The 23,073-nt window shown below is 41.9% G+C and overlaps 1 protein-coding gene across 11 annotated transcripts in view; it reads left to right on the forward strand.

Annotated features, from left to right (window-relative positions):
- Nucleotides 1-23,073, forward strand: part of DENND1A (DENN domain containing 1A) — a 495,826-nt gene that overhangs the window by 249,297 nt on the left and 223,456 nt on the right. For all 11 annotated transcript variants that reach the window (XR_006386371.1, XM_044264938.1, XM_044264939.1 and 8 more), the window contains one exon: nt 8,916-9,026. Coding sequence is in view for 10 of the 11 variants with exons in the window: in XM_044264938.1 (XP_044120873.1) it covers nt 8,916-9,026 (111 nt within the window). In the remaining variant the exon portion in view is untranslated. The remainder of the gene's footprint in view (nt 1-8,915; nt 9,027-23,073) is intronic.

A 23,073-nucleotide genomic window follows, 5' to 3' on the forward strand; every position in this document is an offset into this window, starting at 1 on the left:
AGAATTTCTTAGGAACTTAAAATGAGATACCTCCAAGTTCTGATAATTTCTTAATTTTCAGAACTGCCATAACGGAGGTTAGAAATAGTTTGGGGGGTGGTGGAGAGAACTGTCTTCTTCTCCAGTTCCTGTCGGCACAGCCCCCACCATTAAAGAAAATTTGCATTCCCTTTGCTGGTTTTGCCACTAATGAACCAATTCCCTGTGTATGACCCATTGTCCCCTAAATCCTCCTTTGCAAATCGGTAAAAGGCTGGCCTTGTTTGTTTCTAAGCGGGAATAATAAAAACAATCTGTCAGACTCCTAACATACATGGCTCCATTTAAATCCTTACAGCTCCTCTGTGAGAGGTTGACGTGAGCCCCATTTTCTATATAGGGACCCAGGGCTCACAGCCTGAGGTTACCAGCCCAAGGTCTGCACTGAAGTGGGGTGTAGTGACTCAGGTTGGTGAGGAACCAAAGCATTTTATTTTCATTATACCCGCCTGCCTCCCTGCAGTTGACTTTTGATATTCATGAGGAAAGAGGCAAAAAATTATTTTTCATATCTCAGATACGAAGTGAAGCAGGAAAGCCTTTCCTCTAAGGAGAATCTGAACTTTTGTAGGACCAATTTGTGTGATTTTTGACATAGAATCAGTCTTGAGCTCCAGCCCTGTTGAAATTTGCATTTTAATCTCTTGGTGATTTTTCAAGGATTAATTTAAAATGACTAAATTGCTGCATTGCAAATTGAAACAAGCAATAACCATGGGGTTGTTAATATGATAGAGTCTGCTGTAGTGGAAAGAACATGAGTTTTGGAGACAGCCAGGCACTGGGCTCTACCACTCGGGGACCTTGGACTACTTATAATCTCAGAGTCTCAGTGTCCTTATGTAATAAAGAAAAATGGGAGGAACAAATGAAGAATTAAATGTAAAGTTCTACGTTCAGTGCTTGGTGCAAGCGAGATGCTGCTTTTGATGGTCCTTTTCTTTCCCTTCTCTTGGCTTTCCTACAGTTCTAGTCTTAACCTCTTTTGAGGTCTGAGTTGTGGCTCAGGCCTAGGGCACATTATTGCAAGGAGCTTGTCTTTTCTGGGTTTTTGCTAACATTCTTGGTTGTGAACATCAGTGTTTGTCCTTTTGTGGAGTGTATATTTGACCACACAAGTCTCTTAGCAGGTACCATTCACATCAGAATTTCTGAAGCTTGGAAATGGTGCAGAGAATGGAGCCCAGGATTCCGGTGCCTGTCATGTGGGAAGTTCTGTAAACATTTATTGATTATCTCCTCTAAGAGACATGTTAAACTTAAGAGGATAGGCAAAGAAGACCGTAAAAGGACTTATTTTTTTTAAAGGAATTTTTGAAAGATTTTATTTATTTATTAGACAGAGAGAGAGCACAAGCAGGCGGACCAGCAAAGGGAGAGGGAGAAGCAGGCTCCTCACTGAGCAGAGAGCCCAATGAGGGACTGGATCCCAGGGCTCTGGGATCATGACCTGAGCCAAAGGCAGAGGCTTAACCATCTGAGCCACCCAGGACAAAGTCTGTGAAAGGACTTTGGCACATGGAACTTCATTCTGTCACCAGAGAATCAGGTTGTTCTGGACAGCATCGGACAATGGTTAATGTAAGAAAGTGAGAGAGGAACTAGTATCAGGCACTATTTGCCATATCATGGAATTTTTACAGCAGCCTTAGCATGTGGTTATTATCCCTGCTCTGAAGACGAAATGAAGCCCAGAGACCTGAAGTAACTTGCCCCAGTCAGCTAACCAGTAAATGCAAAAACCAGGAGTCACACTCAGGTCAGTCTGATCCTGGCACTGAGATGCTGCTGGGTCTTGCCCCTCTGGCTCCATGGTTCCCCACACCATTCTAAGAAATTGCCTATCGTCAGTTTAAGTTCTATAATTAATTTTGTGAACTTCTTTAGTGTCATTTCTCCTTCCATAATGAGATTATTCCATGATGAGATGAATATTTCTTCATCACTGCTTCTCTGTCATTAGCACTATACCCAGAACATAGGAGAGTTTCAGTATGTATTTATGGAATGACTGAATGATTAGGTGAATGAGTGAATGAATGAGCAAAGCAGCCACCCCCAGGAAAAGGGAAAATAGCAGTTCTTTTCAGTTGGCTTTTCAGCCAGTATGTCTGCAAGACATTAATGAAAAGCAAATGTAGACGATCTTTCTGCTTTCAGATGGCTGTTGAAGTTAATTCTCATTATTTTTACAATTTTTGCGTAAAAATATTTTCTTGCTTTTCACTGAAAAACTGTCACTATGTAATTGTTCATCAGGGTTTTCTCTATGACGATAACACACGTAGGAGTGAATTTTATACAGGCAATAGTTAAATGAGCATAAATCTTTATAAATTTTAAACAGTTGACCTGCCTTAAAAAAGAATGGACAGATCAGGAAAGATACGTACTAATAATTACATGGTAAACTGGTTTATAGAAGGGAATCTTTTTTAGCAGCCAGGTTTTGAAGTTTACTTTTGATTAATGGATAATCATATAGACCTTCATTTGGAATATTAAACAAACCTGTCTTAATTATCTGGTCAGTGTCATACTAAGTGGTTAATGACGCGAGGAAAGCATTTAGAATGGCCAGTTACATAGAACATTGCCCAGACTCCACTTTGTCAAAAGATGTACCATGATATAGAGAAGATTTATGAACTCATCGTGACTTTCAAAAATAAACAAAGTTGTGGTGGTGGTAGAAGACCTATTATCGAGTACTGAGATTGTAGAGAATTCCATTGTTGCTCTTAAGAGCTGTCAGGTAATTGTTTATTCTAATGGTTTTTCCATTCACACGGAGGGATAAAAGTTGACCTCCGGGTAAACCCTGCCTTCTTTCCTATAATATACTTCTCTGATGTGATTGCTTAAGTGAGTTTGTGGAATTCTTTCTCAGACAGATTATTTTAGAATGCAAATTTATAATTCCCTTTTAAGAATCCCACACAGCTAAAGTAACCTAAATTCTTAAAAAAAAAAAAAAATCAATTGAGGATTTTAAAGGTTTACATTATGATAAAATAATCTAAGCGGGAGTTATTTCAGGAAATAAGACCCACTGGCAAAACCAAGCCTCTCGCCTTAGAAGCCTCCTCCAGACACATACAGTAAGTCTTTATCATCTGTACTGTGTATGAAGCTGAAAGTCACAAAGACTAATAAAATGACAGACCGTGGGGCGGACTAGCATCTGTTTCGAGGGCTCCAAGGAGTACCCAGCTTAGAGTCGGTTCTTTGGTTTGGGGATTATCTCATTTCCCTAAGGTACTGAACCTAAGACGCTTTTTCTCTAAGCCCCACTATATCTCCTCCCATCCTTGGCCCATCCCCCCCCGCCCCCCACCTGCTTCCTCACCCCGGGCATGGATCACAGTGAGCCCGAGGTCCCCAGCCACCTGGATTGGCACAAGAGCCAGCAGGGACAGCTAGAAGCAAGCAGCCATTATGGGGCTTCTCCTGGGGGAAATGAGGCTTGCCAGGTGCCTTCCCCTCTTCTTTGTCTGGATTTAGAGCCACAGAGGGTTAGATCTGGAAGGGACCTTCACCGTCATTTCTTTGTAGAGATGAGATGAATGGGGAGCCTGGAGAGGCTAAGAAGCTCGTGTGGCGCAACCTCTTCCCAAACTCAGCTTCCAGGCTGTCCTGACCCTGTTCACTAGAGCCCTTCTTTGGACTTGAGCCCTTTCCAGCCTGGGTAGTGGTCAGTTTCATATCCCTGCCACCCAGCCCTGCAGAGAGCCCGCAGTGAAAGCTAGGCAGATAGGAGAATGCTCACGGGCACGTAATCGGTATGTGACTGAAAGAATGCTTGAGCTCTGGGACTAGAAACGGAATGTCCTCAAGCCTAAAAATGTGCTGGCACTGAGGAAACTGAGCCCTTCTGAGCACAGACATTGGAAATAGTCTCTTTGAGCAAGATTTTCCTTCCCAGTAGGTGAGTCACACAGAGAAGTAATTGTCAGGGAGTGAAGGGGGTAGAGATTTAGACTGAGCCGTGGTGGCGTTACCCCAGGACACCAGGCCCAAGACTAGGGGCGCAGCAACACCATGTTTATGGGATTCATGGCTCCTGAGAAGGAGGACTGATTCCCTTATTAAATGAGTAGGCTCCGTTTAAAAAAAACAAAAACAAAACCTGAGCAGGTGGATAAGTGTGGTGCTTAGGAACCTGGAAGCCTGGGTGTTGTCTGTGATCCTTCCTCCCCTTCCACAATCAGGTCTGATTCATCCTCAGGTCCTGTGATTCCAGAAATCTGTCACATCCAGAGTCAAAGCTTTTCATCTCCGTAGTTTATTTCTTGTAATCGTTCTTTCCCAGAATATGGCAGTAGCCTGTTAACGGATTGCCCTGCCCCCCTGCTTGCCGTCTCCTGGGCATCCTCCATAGGACCTCTAGGAAGAGCTTTCTGAAGCACACGTGTGACTGTATCATGATTCTGCAGCAGCTCCTCCTTACCCATGGGGAAAGTCTGATTTCCCACCGAGTCTGAACCCAGCTCCCCGGCCCTGTGTCCTCCTCTTCACTCTCCTGACCTGCTGGACCTCCTCTCTCCTCCTGCTTCTGTCTCCGTGTGAAATACGCTTCTCCCCCGTCCGTTGAAGCCCTGCTGGGAGGCCCGCATCAGCTGTCTTCTCCTCCGTCAAGCCTTCCCCAGCTTTGCCGCCGTATCTTATCCACCAAAGTTGAACAAGCCCTGTTCGGGCAGTAGACTGGACCATGGGACTTCGCACACCATACTGATGCCATTCCCACCCCCAGGCTACACTCCTGGAAGACGGGGATCATCTTTACCTAATCTTTGCAGGCCCAGCTCCCAGGGTGGTACTAAATACATGGTAGGAGTTAAATAAGTGGTTGTCGATTGGGCTGATTACAGGTGACAGAAATGGGAGGTTGAAGACTTAGTCCCACTGAAGCAGAGTGCTAGGAGAGTGGTATACCTTGTGTCCCTTAGAAATACAAGTTCACAGTATGTTCTGGCTTCAGTCTTGGCCTAGGACAGCGTGCCATGGGGCCCCTCTCTCTGCCCCTTATTCCTCATTACCTACACTTGTGTCTTACCTGTAAGACCTGTGATGACCTGACTTGTGAAATGAATATCTGCTTCTGTATGCAGCCCCCTCCCTATCATCTGATGAACAAACCACCTATTTCTTCATACTTTTATTTTTTTAGAGAGAGAGAGAGCATGCATGGGGGTGGGGAGGAGAGGGCCAGAGACCAGAGGCCAGAGGCCAGAGGTGGGGAGGGAAAGATGGAGGGAGAGGCAGAGGTGGGGAGGGGGAAGGAAGTTCCCAAGCAGGTCTGAGATCATAACCTGAGCCAGAATCAAGAGTTGGGTGCCCAACTGACTGAGCCACCCCGGTGCCCTTCTTTATATTTTTAATAAATGTAGCCACAAATACTTTAAACAGCAACCCCCCAGCCCCCCAGCTGTTTTATCTGACACTGTGAATTGCCAGTGTCAGTGCTTTTTCCATGAGCCCTTCACCATTACTACGTAACCCATCACTTCATCCAGCCTAGACCCAGGTTTTCTGATGTCAAATGCTGTGTTCTTCCTACTACACCGCGTTGTCTTTTAGGCTGGTGCATTTCTCTTAGGCCGCACAGCTCAAACTCCAGCTATGGAGCTGAGGCCTTCAGTCATTGCTCTCCTTACTGGTTCCTTCTTTTATCAGACTGCTAGATGATGGGCTGTATCCAGAGGGACCTCAATCTAGTGACAGAAACATGCTTGTAAATGAGTGGTTATAGGCTAGAGACAAATCACCATGCCAGCACAAAGTGTAAGGAGCTTGACAAACGTGAAATCGAGGAAGCCTTCCAGGAGGAGGTGGCATTTCACCTGGGTCTTGAAACGTGAGTGAGTGTCCTCACGGAAGAGAAGAGCATTCCGGGAGGAGGCAACAACAGAAGTAAAGGCCTGAGGGTATGAAAAGTTATGGCAGCTTTGAAAAACTGAGGGTTGCTGTATCTTAAGCCACCGGATGCTTAAGGTACAAGGGAGGAGACCCCTCTTTTCAAGGGGTTTTCTTCAGAGATGAAGCTTGGTGGAAACTGTAAAAGCTCCCTACAGCTGCTCCCAAGCCCTGCTCTGCCCCACAGGTGCTCCCACGGCTGAGCGAAGTTCCCAGGGCTGTCGCCACTCCCACCCACTCCCAACCCGCCTAGGCGGGTGGCATCCCAGAAGGAAAGAGGCAGGGGAGGAAGCAGATAAGAAAGACAGCTTCTGTTTAGACACAAATATCTTGGTAATCAGCACAGATGGGATGAGAAATACCAAAAAAAGTACATGACAGTTTAGAGAGAATTTGGCTAAATGTTACATATTTTTAACATACCTGTATAGAGTTTTTGGAACAAGCACCTGAATCTCTCAGAGCCTGATTGGGCCTGGGGGTTATGCCTCAACCAAGTGGTGTTTTGATTTCAGAAATGTTTCCTTCCCCATCCACAAAAGTATCCTTGTGATGATTTTTTTTTTCTCCCACCAAAATAAGGTGCAGGATTTGTCTCTGACGCTGTGTCTCCTTATTTGGACGGCAAGCTGTGTAACATATTTCTACCCAGCGTGAAGCTTCTTGGCAGACTCTTGAGGCCACGTTTTGGTGGCTTCAGAGTTATCTTTGGATCTGTCAAAAGTGCTAATGGGCTTTCTGGCCTTCTTTAAGCTCCTCATTTCTATTTTCTTTTTACTTCCATCCTCTCCTAAAAGAAAAATTTATGTAATTCATCAGCAGTTAAGCATTTTACTGAAATGCTCAGCTGAGGGCCTTGTATTTTTGTTTGCGAGAATAGCTCTGCCATGTCACGGTCTTCAGAACAAACCCCACCCTGACATCATTAGCTCAGCACTCCTCAGTCCACTGGGCAAGGGACCCACTCGTTGACTGATTCACGCTGCCTTGCTTGTTCGGCTTCTGTTTTTCAAGTTTGTTAGGAGGCAGGTTGGTGTGGTAGTTAGAGCAAAGGCCGCGGGTTCGGGGGACCTGGTTTTGAAACTGGGCTCTGCCCTCTCTAGCTGGCTGACCTTCGGAGCCTACCTACCCTTCCTGGGCCCGAGTTTCTTCATGTATAAAATGGAGATGATAATGCCTTTTTCAGGGTTGTTGAGAAGATTGGAGAGAACCCCGGTAGAGTACCTATTGTCTAGCACGGAAGGATTACTCGGTAAATGGGATAACAATTCTTAAGAGCGACACCTTTTCTCTATCAGTATTTTGAGTCTGCTTTGTTCCGATGCTATGCTTTCTTTCTCGAATCCAACTTTCACCTCCTGTTTGCACTGATATAAACAAAGAGCACAGGTTTAGAGCCAAACTCACCCAAGACTGAAGATCCACGTCGCATATAACTTTGGTCCTATTCGTTTTCTCTCTTGCCTCTGTTTTCCTGTCCGTACAGATGATAATACCTGTTCAAGGAGTGGTTTCAAGATTAAGTGAAATAATGTATGTAAAGCATTGTATATTGTAGGTGTTTAAAAATACTTAAGTGGGACAGTGTAATGTAAGGGAAAGTGTATGGGCTCTGAAGTTGGATCTGAGTCCAGATTCTGACTCCGCTGGTTATCGACTCTCTGCCAGACTTTATCTGGATATTGGAGGGAGAATGCCTCCTTGGAGTTTTGTGAGAACTGCATAAGATTACACGTACGAAGAACCTGATAGGGTACCTGATACTTGGTAGGTAGTATGTGGAGCTATTTAGTTCACTCAGTGTTCATAAAGGTCGATGGTTAACCTGGTATTCCAGCCAAACAACAATAAATCATAAGATAAGTGCCCATTCTTATTCCCAACCCGTAATATTGTTGAAAAGCCCTTTCTGCTATTTTGCATGTAAAATCCACCTGCTTTACTTGAATTTATGGGTTTATAGCTCTTTCATCATTATAAACCACAACCCCCGGCAAGTAGTGTTCCTTCCCTCCCTGACCCCCTTCATTTTCAGAGGATTATATTGTGAGGCATTGAAAAGCTGTAACATTGAAGAAATTAACATATTCATGTGTATTATTAAAGTCAGGTGGGTATAGAAAGGGTTGCAGAAATGAAACACATTATGTTTTTTTTCTCAAATCTGAAGAGTACCAATCTATAGTACTAATTAAAGATACGACGCCCTGGCTATAGACAAAGCTGGTTAAAACACTGCTTTGTCACCACTTCCTGCTGCTTGTCTGCAGTTGTTTTTCATTTGTTGTTGTTGTTGTTGTTTTTTTTTTTCCTTTTGAATGAAATACCTGGAAATTGTAAATCTTCAAAATTGCTCTAATTCCAGCCGAGCCCTTTTAGAGAATGTCAGTGGTGGAGGAGGGGGACACCAGCAGCGATGACAAGAGAGGAGCGTGCCCAGCCTTTGGGGGTGGGATCTCTGGGACAGAAATGGGCTCTGTGCCAAAAGCATTTTGTCCCCCGGGTCCTTTCTCTTGCCTAGATGTTCTGGTACGGCACATTGGGAAAGTTCTAAGATCCCGGCTCAGAATATCTGCGCTACAGCCCTGTCTTTATCGCTTATGAGACTTTTTGGTCTTGGCATCCCTCTCTGAGGCTCGGTTTTCTCATTTGTAAGATTGCAGGCTCCTGTCCTGCTCACCTTTCGGAGCCGACAGGCACGGCAGTGTGGTGCCACCGGTGACCTCACACAAACTGTAATCACCACACACGAGTGCTTCATGTCTGAGGTCTCTTCCAACTTTGCATTTCATGATTTTACACGCGCGTGGGATTCGGTCTCCCAGGTGGGAAGAATAGAATGGGGGCAGAGGAGAGCATGATTTCCGATTATCTTCTGTTTCTCCTACTTTTTTTTAGAAACCGCTTGTAAAAAGAACAAATGAAATAAGCCACAAATCTCCCATTCTTGTTTCTCCTAGAGAAATCTGACAGAATATTTTGTAGCCGTGGATGTAAACAACATGTTACATCTGTATGCCAGTATGCTGTATGAACGCCGGATTCTCATCGTCTGCAGCAAACTCAGTACTGTGAGTAGACAGTCTTGAGATGGGCTTTTATAATTATTTTATTTTAATTGAAAGACGTATCGGGAAGATGAAAGACAATTTTAGAAAAAGAAATCAGCCACAATCCCCCTCAACATGTCATTTTCCTTAATTATTCATATTTCTTTACAGTGCCAGTACACGTTTTCATTGATTCCTATAGCTTCAGGATCAATTATAAATCATTTTCCATTTGGTCTCATTATGAACACTTCGCGTATTTTCATATATGCTTCCATCATTGTCATTTTTTACATGTCTCTATCATATTCCTTTGTACTGATATGTTGTCATTTACTAAAGCTTTCTTCTCTTGGTGGCCATTTAGGTGGTTCGTAACTTCATCCTTCAGTAGATAATACTGCACTGAACATCTTTTGGCTGCTTTTGGTGAAGGAGGTTCATAGTCTAATGACCTAGGACCATCAGGTCAAAGGACCTCCTGAGCACTGTGACTTGGGGACTGCCAGACGGCTTCCCAAACACGCTGTGCTTGTTTATACTGAATGCTGCCAGCCCTATAAGAGTTTCCATTTTTCCTGCAGCCTTGCCAGAATTGCATGTGTATTCATGCATATGTGTTTTAATTTTGCTAATAAAATAGGCATAAAATGGCATAGCAGGTTTGCTTTATTTTTTTCTTTGGTTAGAGGTTACTGAATATTTTCCATGAGTTTATTTCCCATTTATATTTTGTCAATGTCTTTTCCCATTTATCTTATCTTATATATCTTATATCTTTTTGTTTGTTTGTTTGTTTTTTTCATTAATTGGAATGAGGTCTTTTATATTTTAACAACTATTACTATATGGATAATAGAAATATTTTTCGTATTCTATTTATTTTCATTTTTTTTTAACTTGCCAGGTAGATGAGTTTATATCTTTCCCTGTATTCTATTACGAAAATTCTCAAACACAGAAAGCTGAAATCATTTTACAGTAAATACCCATATAAGCTGATCTAGATTCTGATCACTTGACTGTGCTTGCCTTGGCACATATTTATTCATCTGCCCATCCCACATACTATCCATCAAGCCATCGTATTTTTTGATGGCGTTTTAAAGTAAGTCACAGACATCAGTATACTTCCCCCTAAATAATTGAGTATGTGTGTTATTAACTGAAGTTCAGTATCCGTTTATAGTAGTATTTTTCCTTCGAGGTTAAGCTTGCAAACAGAAATTGACTGGGAGTGGAATGCCTAACAGGTACCTCTCTGTTAGAGAGGGTAGAAAGACCTTCTTATAGTGAGCATTTCCCTAATGAAGTCTGTGGATAAAATCAGTTGTGTGTTCACCCACAAATGCGAGGTGCCTAATAATGAAGACTTTGTGAAGCTGTTAGTGTTCTTTATGGTTTTCATTGTAACTTCAGTATTTTATAATTTCTTCGGTATTGTTTGCTTCTCAAGAACTCACAATTTTTTGATTGTGCCAGGCTCATAGCACGTAGGGGTGATAAAAGTGTGGCCCTTGCCATCGAGGGGAAAACATCCCAACGTAGACCTCTTGCTTTGTTTTGGCATTCTATTTTAAACTAGAAATGCAGTTCATAATCTCAGGGCTTGAACACCCAGGCAGTTTGAGAATGAGAAAATTGCCATCCAGATTTATCACTGCATCTTTATGAGGCCAGTCGGAAAACAAAGTACAATTGAGGAGCACCTGGCTGTCTCAGCCAGAGGAATGTGTGACTCTTGCTGTCAGGGTTGTGAGTTCAAGTCCCACATTCAGTGTAGAGATTACTTAAATAATTAAAAAAAAAAGAAGAACAAAACTACAGTTGAAAGAATCTAGTCTACAACCAGTTACTGTTGCACTGGAGTATTATACTTCAGTAGAACAAAAAAGAGACATCATATTAAGTGTAATTTGAATTCCCTATAATATGATCATGATGTTTTTGAGCTCCTAATACATACCAGGCACTGTGCTAAGCACTTTGCATCTATTACGTCATTTAATCTTCACTCTTATCAGTGTGTAGGAAGTTCTGTTATCACCGCCTCCTTATAGATAAGGAAGAATATAGCTTCTGTGTAATTTCTTTTGTTTAGATATAGTGGATTAAACACATAAAGTTATTTCTGCTCTTTTCCAAAACTAAAATGAACTAAAGAATAAATCAACAAGCACAAAGAGCAGATGCAGCAGAGATTTTTTTTGTAGCAAAGATTTTTAAAAATAGTAAGAAAATACTATTACTGTTATGCCAGTATTTAAAAACTAAGATGAAATGGACAGTAAATTATAACTTACTAAAATTTGAATCAAAAAGAGAAAAATCGAGTAGGTCATTTAATTTATAGAAATTGAATTAATACATATTTTTCCCCCACTCAGCTCAGATGGTTTTACAGATATGTTTTATCAAACATCTCAAGGAACAGATCATTTCAGTCTTAGACAAATGTCTTCTTGGGAGTCTAGAGAGAAAAAAAGAATACACTCCAGCTTTTCTTGTGATGATCAAATAATCTTGACATTCAACCACACAAGGAGGAGACATTACAAGAAAGTTTGTCAGCCAATCTTGCTTATAAATCTAGCTGTATAAGTTTTAAACAAAATAGTAGCAAATATGTTAAAAAATGTGATTCATAACTAAGTTGGATTTATTCCAGAAATGTAAGGTTGATAATACTAGAAAAATCTATTACTACAACCTACCACATTAATGTATTAAAAGGAAAAATTCATGAGGCACCTGAATGACTTGGTCACTTCAATGTCCCACTCTTGGTTTCAGCTCAGGTTGTAATCTCAGGGTCCTTAGGTTGAGCCCTGCTTTGGGCTCCATGCTCAGTGGGGAATCTGCTTGAAATTCTCTCTCTGCCCCTCCCCCTGCTCACTCTTGCGTGTGCTTTCTCTGTCTATCTCTTCCTCTGAAATAAATAAATACATGCTTATAAATAAATAAAAGGGAAAATTCATATGATCACCAGTAGTTGGAGAGAAAGCATGACTATGTTCATGAACAGGAAGACTCAATGTATTGAAGATGTCTTTTTGCTCTAGAACAATCTATAGACTGCATGCAGTTCCATTCAAAATTCCATTAGGATTTTAGACGGTACTTGGCAAACTGATTCTGAAGTTAATGCAGGAAGGTCCCAAGGAAGGCCAAGACATACCTGAAGAAAAAGAATGAGTTGTAGAAGCTTGCTTTACCAGAATCGAAACTTTTTTTAGAGCTGTAGTAATTAAGATGCTAGTAATGGCACAGGAATACACAAATAGTCTTGATGGAACAGGATAGACGTTGCAGAAACAGGCCATGTGGGGGGCTCTTTATATGCAACAGAGGTGGCATTGTAAAATCTGGGAGAATGGATGGATTTTTCAATAACGGATTATCTACATGGGGAAGAAAAGGGAGACAGTTTCTACCTTATACCGTATGAAAACTGAATTCCAAATGGATTGAGGACTTAAATGCGAAAGACAGAATTTTAAAACTTTGGGAAGACAAAATGGATAATGTCTGTGATCTCAGAGTAGGGGAGGATTTAATCAAATAATCCAAAATATACATTGTATATAGGAAAAGATTGGAATTGTAAATATTTGTTCATTAAAAAATACCATTCAGAGAATGAAAAGACACGTCGCAAGCTGGAGTTGAGATATTTGCCATATGTAACACCGACAGGATTAATATCTGAAATATATAACGAACTACTGCAGTTAAAAAAGCAGAAGACAAATCTATCAATAGAAACATTAGCCAAAAGCACAAATAGGCTTTGACAGAAGAAACACGAAATGGCTAATAAATATGTGGAAAGATGCTCAACTACATTAGTAATCCTAGACAAGCAAATTAAAACATACAGTGATTAAAACACTAGGTTTGCAAAGACTTGATATCTACAAAGTCTAGTGTTATATTGAATTGTACTGGGGAATCCACATACTATGCTGTAAAGTATTTGGCACAAAACTATTTGCATACACTCACAATTCAGCTACCCCATCCTTGGATAGAATAGTGTGTGCGTGCCGGCTTGTGTGTACATATACACACTCACTGGTCATTTGTAGTGGGATATATGTACATCATGATCATAGCAGCATTGGGTTTTTTGCTTTTGTTTTTTAAACCTGGACAGAGCCTGCGTGACTACCAGCAGAGAACCCCTAAATTATGGTATGGTCATCCAATGGAGTACTATATCGGTAAAAAAGAACTAACCCACCAACATGATTAGGTCTCTAATGAAAGAAGCGACAGAAGAATATACAGCACGGTTTCATTCACATAAAATTCAAGTGAGAAAAATTAAATGGTGTATTATTTAGGGGTACATACAAACTGCACGGGGGATGAAAGGAAATGATTAACACAAAATATAGGTAGTAGTTTCCTCAGAGGGAGTGAAAATGGTATAATTGGGAAGAGGCATATAAGGGACTTCAAAAATACTGCTTTCTCTCTTGAGGGTGGTTAGGGAACCAGCAAACTACTCTGTAAAGGGTCCAGTAGAAAATACGGCTTTGTAAGCCATACAGTCTTACAATTAGGGGACTGCAACCTTGTAGTTTACAGCCCGTAAACTGGTGGGCGTGGCTGTGTTCCAACAAAACTCTAATTTACACAAATAGGCAGGCCAGACTTGGCCTTCAGGCTGTGGTTTGCCAACCATGAAGTTAGGGTGCTGGCTTTTGGATTCTCAAGTTTTTTTCTTTTGAAAGTTGATTATGTAATGTACATACTTTTATATGTACAGATGTTTCAAAATTTTTGAAAAGTTAAAAAAAAAGAAGATACCAAGCCCCTTCATCCTCAAATTTGACAACACAGGGGTAGAGGCAGAGGAGTTCTTGTGGGAAGGTTAAGAATTAAAATTGCACGAGATTTGGCAGTGGCAGTTCTTGAAACCAGAAGACGGGGAAATAGCATCTTGAACTTCTAGGGGAAAATGATCTTTCCTGAAATTCCATACATATCTAGTGGACACCCACAGAAGAGAGTGGTACAGCCCCTACCATACCTGTCACCTGCAGGAGGCCGCTGTTCCTCCACTCCGCTTCTCTGTTGTGGATGCACCATCTGTCCTCTCCATGTCAACCACTCTGCTTATCCAGCTGACTCCATTCAACCAGTATTTTTCATGGCACTGTCTTAGGCACTGGGGTTACAACAGTGAACAGATAGGCCAAATTCCTTGTCCTGAAGCCTACATTCTAATTCTAGTAGGTAGGCCTTCAGTAAACTAAGTAAAATAAATACTGTGGTACAGTAGCTAATGATGAGTACTAAGGAGTGTTAATAAAAGGAAGAAGGAGACCCAATGGGGAGGGTGAGGTGGCAGGCATTGTGGTTTTAGCTAGATGGCCAAGGAATGCCTTATTGAGACGGTGACGCTTCAGTTTCCTTCTTGCTGCCATCAGGGAGTTCCTCCAGCAGTGAGCTCCTCTCTGCTGCATCACTGTTTTCTTTTGTTTTTGTTTTTAAGATTTTATTTATTTATTTGACAGACAGAGATCACAAGTAGGCAGAGAGGCAGGCAAAGAGAGAGAGGAGGAGGAAGCAGGCTCCCTGCTGAGCAGAGAGCCCCATGCGGGGCTTGATCCCAGGACCCAGGGATCAGGACCTGAGCCAAAGGCAGAGGCTTTAACCCACTGAGCCACCCAGGAGCCCCCCTACTGGCCATTCTTACAAGCTTGCTTACACGGTATAATATCTCCCAGACTTAAAAACAAAACTTCCACATCCCCCTTTATCCCATTTATATTCTCCCTTTTAGAACACAGTGTCTCAAGAGTTCTCTCTATTTACTGTCTAATTGCTCCCCTCCCCTCTCCCGCGTCTTCTGTCAGGATTTAGCCCCGTCCTCTCCACTGAAACAGCTTTTGTTCAGGTCACCAATGATCTCCTATCAAGTAAAATTAAAGTGAGTTAGTTCTTATAAAACACTTAGAACAGAGTCTGGCATAGTGTGTGTGGGTATGTGTATTTATAGTAAGTTACTAGCATGTGTAATGGGAGGTCAAATATTGTTTAAAATTTAAAATCAAGAAATTTTTTCTCGTTACTTGTTATTCAGAAATAAGGAGATAGATGCTATTGTTGTTATTTTATTTATTGTTGCTATTTAGAAATAAAGAGATATTTTTTGCTGTGTTGAATGTGATTACTATGAATCCAGGTTAAGGACTGCCGCCATGTATCCCTTTGACTTAAACTTTTTTTAAAAAACAATTGATTTTTAACTGTGTTCTGCGTTTTACTGATTGATGGTAGAAACCTTTTTAGGAAGGGGTAGGGGTCTCCTTATATCTTACATGTGATCAGCATCCCAATGTGTCATTTCTCTGGGGATTAAGTAGCTGAGCAGACTTCAGTTTTATCCAAGCCCTTCTCCAATTTCAGAATCGAAAGTTTTCTAATTATTGCCTTTTATTTCCTCAGTAGTGGCTTTTTTTAATCTTTTCAATGGACGGGGAGACATAAAGGTTATTTTAATAGCCTGAGGTTTCTGATGACCCTCTCTTGACGAACCCAGATGTGGCCTATCATACTTTGGAAAACCCCATTTTTCTCAATTTTCTTTGATAAGATGTGGGCTTGATGCTCCTCAGGACCATCAAGCATCTGAAAGATAAAAGCTGTCAAACACTCCACAGTGCCATTTTCTATAAAGATGACTATGTCAATAGAGACAAGCCCAGCAGTATTTAGTTCAGAGTCAGGTAATATTCATTTCAGGCTTTCTTGGTCAATAATATGATATTCTGTATAAGAAAAATGTGAGTTTTTGTTCTCTTTGCTCAGTTAATGTATATTGATTGTTTTTCCTTTATAAATGATAAATAGGGGAGGCTTAACTAAATCTTGTTCTCTCATGTAAATACTTCACTGTGATCTCTTCTAGCACAAAAGCCCCATTTTTCTTCCAGATTTTTATAATGGAGTTTAACTCGTGTTGCTTTTTGCTAACTCTTTTGGGTAGCAGGTCGGTCTAAAATAAGACCTTTATGGAGATGATCTCTTAGAATTCCAACAGCAGTCCCAGAAGGTCAGTATTATCCCCATTTTGCAGAATAGCTCATCTATGCTGAGAGACGGAGTAAGCTGACAAAGGTCATGTCCTAGTTGGGAGAAGCAAATGTGCTAGTGGGTCACTGTGATGCAGTGTGGCTTCAGGAAGAAACCACCAGGAGAATTACATATACAGACGAAACATAGCCCCTCCAAAGTGCTTGCCTTGGGGATCAAATTTTGTGTGTTGGGTGTCACCTCAAACTATTGTCAGAACCCGTGCGTGGGAACTGTCAAAGTAGCCAGAAGCACATGGTTAAGAATATCCATCCCACTGAGGGAGTCTGTGAATTCTCTTAGCCAAAAAGATAGTCTGAGCCAAGTCTGGAGGATAAGGAGCCTGTTGGAGCTGAGTAATACTGGTTTGAGTCCTGATGGTATAGTGCTTAGAGGAACTTCTTGGGTAGCTTGTAAATAGTTCCAAGACTTGCCAAAGAGGTGTGTTGACCACACCCGTGGACTAAGTATGTGGGGTGCCCTCATTTTGATTCATAGCCTGTATTTTATATGGTCCCCAGTTCTCCCTCACACCCTGTTAAAATTATTTTAAGTTAACCTTTTTGAACTACCTACTATGTGCCCGCCTTTGTGCTAATCATATATGTAGGTGTTCATTACTGCTCGCAGCAACCCCGGGAACTGGTTGACTTTATCCTCCTTTTGTAGATGAGAATATTTGGCACCGGGAGAGCTGAAGTGCCTTGTCAAAGATGGGATTAAAACCCATTGCCTTTGAATGCACATTCAAAGCTTTTTATTTTGGGTTTCGTGAGCACTTATTCTGTGCCCAGCGCCACTTGGCACCAGGGGAACAGAAGGCCTAGATCGGAATTTCTCACTGACACACTCACCCTATTAGGCAAAGCCCTGTTTCCGTGAGCACTGCTCGGATTCAGCCCACTCTGACTGCAGGTGGTTAGATCTGCCTCTCCAGGAGCCTCACCCCTGCCATTCCCTTGCCATGAGCACAGCCTTAGTGGTTCCCTGGGGCATAGCTTTCCTAACTCTTTGTGGCTTCTGGGCTCATGTACTGCAGTTCCTTCCAGCCCCTGGGCATCTTGGCCCTAATCGCTCCTTTTATAATTTAGGGGTAGTGCAAGAAGTTCTGTAAACTGAGAATAACCCGTAAATGATGACAAAGGCATATTTACTTGCCAAGAGAGTGGATATTTGTTTTAGTTAGTGGATGCTTTTTAAAAACATGTTCTGAGGAAGGAGGCACAGTTTAGTGGCAAGACCACTACCGAATTAATTGAGCTCCCACACCTAATTATTGATGCAGTACCCATAACTGTGAAAAGAACTATGATAGTACCTCATTTAGGGAAGGGGAAAAAAAAACAACAACAACAAATACCTTCTCCCTGACACTTTCTTCCTAAGTATTAGTCCCAGACAACGTGGGTGATACCTAGTGTGGGCGTGAAGGGATGGGGATGGGTGCCCTGCCAACCTCACCCCACTCCGGTCCCACCCACTCCCACTAAGAACCTGCATTATCTCGGCACCACCTGGTCTTGTCACCTAAGAAGGGCCCGGTAGTGCACTATGCGGGTTTTCAGATTTGGTTTCATTTTCACTTCTTTCCTGATGAACTCCACCTGTTCATGCCTATGCCAGCCTGTGTCACAGGAAGTGCACCCAAATGACGGGTGTCAAGCTTTCCCAGCTCTTCTGGACTAGAAATAACTAATCCCGTTTTGCTTATCTGCCGCCCTCAAAGCAGAGATGAGAGCGGCAGTTTAAGAAGGTTGGAAATACTGGACCGGAGCCAGGGCCTCTTTGCCTGCACACTCCACTCTGCATGTTCCAGCCGTAGGAACAAACTGCATTATTTTGTTTCAAACTGTGCTCAAGGGAAGCCAAGACCTTGTAACTGGAAACTTACCAAACAGAGAATTCTAAGACTAAATTTAGTGTTCTATTTAAAAAAAAATAAAATAAATCGAACATTTTGTTTGTTCATCTTTTATATGTTAAAAAAGAGAGATTAACCTAGTTCACACTAACAACCCAAGAGGAGTATTCAGAGAAGTGAGAAGAAAACTAATCCTCTTGGTGAAGAGGGAAATCCTTAACAAAATGTAATGAAGGGGCGTGAAAGACAGACTCTGCAGCCAAACTTTCCAACTTTCAAATAGGGTAGCCTCTCTGATCTTCATCACCTAAAATTTTATTGTGGCTCAGAGAGTATTAAAAACTTACGGATGAAAGGAGCTTCCATTGGCAGGAAATAGGAGAAAAGACTGGAAGGTTTGACTTAACGTCGTTTTTCTCTGGTTTTGGAGTATAAATACAATGAACTGCTTTTTGAACGATGTTCTTCATTTGATTATGTGTGAGTTCGTTTTCTCCTGTTTGTGTTGATCTGCATCTAGAATGAAGAGCCTTGAGATGTTATAGAGACTCTGTAATATAGACAGCATCAACAGCTTAACTGGCAATATTTTGAAAATTTTGATTTCAACCAGCCAAGGTATCCCTAACTAGTTCTTGTTCTTCCTCTTCTGCTTCTGCTCCCTTTGCTTCAGTGAGCATTAATAAGCACCTGTTTTGGACTAGACATGGGATTCAGACTGCTGGTGATCCCCAAATGCTGGTCCATGGGCTATCTGTGTTAGGATGACCCAGAGAACTTGTTAAAAATCCAGGTTTGGGGGTGTCACCTCCAGACTTTTCGGGTTCAAAAGGTCTAGCATGAAAACCACAAAAAGTCTGTTTTTTTAAGGTTCCTTAAATGATTAATCTACACCCAGATTCAGAAACAGTGAATAAACTGTTCTGTAAGACAAAAACAATTATTTCTTCTTTGATTACTGTTATTTTGCATCATTAGACTAATTTTCATTTTGAGACTACATAATGGAGCCTGATTAAATTTGTTTGGAAGACCGGACCGCAGGGTAGCACTAAAAAATGCTTTGACTCCATGTTTCTCTTTAGGAGAGTTTTGATTTTGGCACTGGCTAGTCGGGGATCAGGCAGAGCTAAGTATAATCTGGGTAAGCTGTCAATAATTTTGGTTGCTGATGCGGTCCACCGTTGTAATTCAGGATGCATGGGTATAAAGAGAACGAGGTGACGGTTCTTTCCAGTCATTGCACTGAGAATGTGGTGGTCAAGAATCTTAGGTATTATTTTAGTGGTGTGGTCAGTTTGTGAAATAGTATATTCTTTAGGTTATAGGACTGATGATAGCTTATTTTTATATGACTCTCAGGAATCAAATCTCTACCAAAAAGCACTAATGGGTAATAGTCAAGTCACCGATATCTTCATATGCTTGAAAAGCCCTTAATAGCACCCATGTTGGCAGATGTCATGTGGATTTTATTAAAGAAATTTGAGCACCTACTAGGTGCTAAGTCAGCAAGAATAAGGACTTACGATTTCCTGCGGTTTCTGTAGGCTGAAAGTGTGGTCACTTTGGTGAACCATAGCGTGATGTGAGATTAGGCTGTGCTGTTAGGTTGGTACAGATCTTAGGAAAACTCACATTTTTTTCTCTTTTGCTATCCTGATAGCTCTGTGGTCTGCCAGCTAGACGATTCAGCCAGTCACGCTGGTGATCTTTTCCCAAGAGGAAGGACAGCAGGGCTCGGCGAGAGAGTACCAGACTTCAAGTCAGGATGCTTTTGTTCACTTCCTACCTTTATGCTCAGTCCTCCCTAACCATCTGGCTTTGGGCAACGTACTTGATTTTTGTTGAATCTTTCTGTCCTGTTGTGTAAAAATGGGGATAAGTATTAAGTGGTTGTCGACGTGAAAGCGCATCGCCCAGTGCTAGGCACACACTAGGGTCAGTCAACCCTGATTTGACTTTCAGAAGCAAAAGGGCTATCGAGATCCTGGAAGTGTTAGGAAGGTCCGATTAGTATAACTGGGGATAGTAGGTGGTGAATGAATCCAGGCAACAAAGGATAGTCATGACACCTCCTAGGAGGTTTTCCACACCCACTCACTTCTCATTGGTCCCTCAGTCATTGACCAAATTGTCATGTCTTGTTGAAGTCTCCACAGTCATGACTGCATAGCGGTTGAGTGGCCTACGAAGTTGCTGTGTGTACTTGACCCAGCGTTACCACCTGACCACGCTCCTGGAGAGGAGGTCTAGCAGCTTCCTGTCTTCATCCCTCCAGACTCTGCTCTGATGTCTCTCTCGCTCGCTCTAGGAAGCAGGCCTGATTCTTGCCCCAGGCAGAATTAATGACTCCTTCTTTATGTGCTAACACAGTTGAACCTCTATTATACCTCCTCTTTCATAACGCCTTTGTGTTGAAGTTGATTGCATTTTGATCTTTCTATTTTAAATTGCTTGGGGGCATGGCTTGTACACAGAGTGGATTCTCGGTAATAGTCCGATTAATACAGATCCCAGCACAGAGGCCGTTTCCTGTGAGCTAAGAACACAGTCTCCAGGGCTAAACTCCCTGGATTCATCTCCTAGCTCTGCCACTAGCTCTGTGACCTTGCATGGGGTCCTTAAATATGTAGTCACCTTGGTTTCCTCATCTGTAGAGTGGAGACAGTAGTGTTACCTACCTTATAGGGCTGTTATGAAGATGGAGTAAACACACAGAAGCATCTGGAACAGTGCTTGCAGTAGTAAATGCAGGGGAAGCAAAGTGGTCAAGGTGGTGGCTTTGTTACAGCTTCAATCTTTCTGCATTTACTGGTATTTTCTAAGGTTGGATTTGCCTGAAAAAATGCTACAGGGAAGATTTCTGCTCCCATGCCTTCAAATCTAGTGAGTCCTACCACCTGACGTTTCCAGTTTCTTCAGGTACGGTTGGATACCTGATAGATAGGTTCTTATGATTCCATGTTCAGTTATGCTACTATTTTTAAGATTTTTTTAAGAGAGAGTGTGTGTGCAGGGGCAGGGGTAGGGGTTGAGGCAGAAGAGAGGGAGAGAGTCTTAAGCAGACTCCGTGCTGAGCGCAGAGCTGGACTCGGGGCTCAATCTCATGACATCCTGATCTGAGCCAACGACAAGAGTCAAGCACTTAACCCGACTGCGCCACACAGGCGCTCCTATGCTATCTTTCTTTTTAAAAAAATACGGTTCTTGGGGCGCCTGGGCTGCTCAGTGGGTTAAGCCGCTGCCTTCGGCTCGGGTCATGATCTCGGGGTCCTGGGATCGAGTCCCGCATCGGGCCCTCTGCTCAGCAGGGAGCCTGCTTCCTCCTCTCTCTCTCTCTCTGCCTCTCTGCCTACTTGTGATTTCTCTCTGTCAAATAAATAAATAAAATCTTTAAAGAAAATAAATAAATAAATAAAAAATACGGTTCTTTATTAAAGCAGCAGTGTAAGTTAGCTAAACATAAATTATGATCTTAGAAATATTTCCAAAGAACTATTAATATCCACTTACACAGAACTTGAGGTGGCTGATAGATTTCTTTTTGAGGGGACACCTGGGTGGCTCAGTGGGTTAAGCCTCTGTGTTCAGCTCTGGTCATGATCCCAGGGTCCTGGGATCAAGCCCTGCATTGGGATCTCTGCTCAGCAGGGAACCTGCTTCCCTCCCTTTCTCTGCCTGCCTCTCTGCCTACTTGTGATCTCTCTCCCTCTCTGTCAAATAAATAAAATCTTTTTAAAAAATTTCTTTTTGAGTGCCAACTTGGATCCATTGACAATGGTTGCATGTTCGGAAGAATCTTCAGGCCATGTCCTGACTCCACAGTTAATAGTGTCTGTCACAGGCACAGAATGGAGGAGTGACAGCACCTTGCTGTCCCTGTATTAAAATGAATTATCAATCTCAATGTAACTTTGCCTTTTTCTCTTTCATCTTAAAGAAAAGGCTTCACTCTCCTCACTCTAGGTCCTGTGGGCTTATTTACATTACAGTGTGCCATTCCATCCTTTCTGCCTCTGCTTTGGAAGTGAGAGCTTTTCTCTGGCAGTTTTAGTTGCTTTGATACTTTGCAATGTCAGATCTTGGCACAAAAGCTTGTTGCCCTGGCTAATAACTTACTCTAATTACTTTACCTAGTAGGTCACTTTTTAAAAAAGAAAAGAGAGAAGTGATGAAGCAAGTAATCTCCTGAGAAAGCTTCCTATTGACTGGATGATCTTGCCCTTAGAGGAAGGCACTCTGCTCGACTCCATGTTGGTGCACTAGGATTTTTTTTTTCTTTCTCTTCCCTTTCCCCAGTGGATAGTCTCCCACCCAAGTACTAACCAGGCCCAACCCTGCTTATCTTCCAAGATGAGACGAGATCAGTTGCATTCAGGGAGGCATGGTCATAGACTCCCCAGTGGATAGTGGAGAAGCAAGAGGTAGGATGTGTTCCATCCAACTAAGTGAAACTACTGGAAGAAAGGTTGCCCCCACCCCCTGCAAAACAAAACAAAACAAAACAAAAATAAAACCCTGAAAAACAAAACTAAAGAAGCATTACATTTTGGCTTCTAAGAAAAGCAGGACATTCTTTGCTCTTTTCCTTCTTTCCACACACATGTCTGGCATCTGTCTAGACCAGCTGAAGGTCTTTGATTTCTAAGGCTTTATAAATTGTCTTTCTGTTAAAGCATCTTTGATAGTTTCTTAAAAGCCAACTCTTCCCTCACTAAATATAGTAAACCGAATTTGATCAGAGCTGAACCATTTATAATGAAAAGGTTTTTCTCATACCCTTGGAAGGGTTAAGTAGATTAACTTTTGTAGCCCCTGCAAAAAAAAAAAAAAGAAAGAAAAAAAGCCTTTTTGTTGATCTCATAGTGGGTTTGGTATTTGAGAGTAAGTAAAAATCAGAAACAAAATCAGCAACACTGTTTGAATCATGAGCTGTTTATTCCTTGATGATTATAAACATGGGTTATAGTCAAATAAAAGAATTTAGTTCACAAACTGAGAGAGCTAAGAACTTCTACAAGACACACAACATTTTCTGCAGCTGTTCTACGTAGGATGATTCATGGTTGAAATGCGTGGACATAAGAATGACCTGTCTTTAAAGCTAGTAATCGGGTA

This window comes from Neovison vison, chromosome 9 (assembly GCF_020171115.1).
Source record: "Neovison vison isolate M4711 chromosome 9, ASM_NN_V1, whole genome shotgun sequence".
Taxonomy (NCBI): Eukaryota; Metazoa; Chordata; class Mammalia; order Carnivora; family Mustelidae; genus Neogale; species Neogale vison.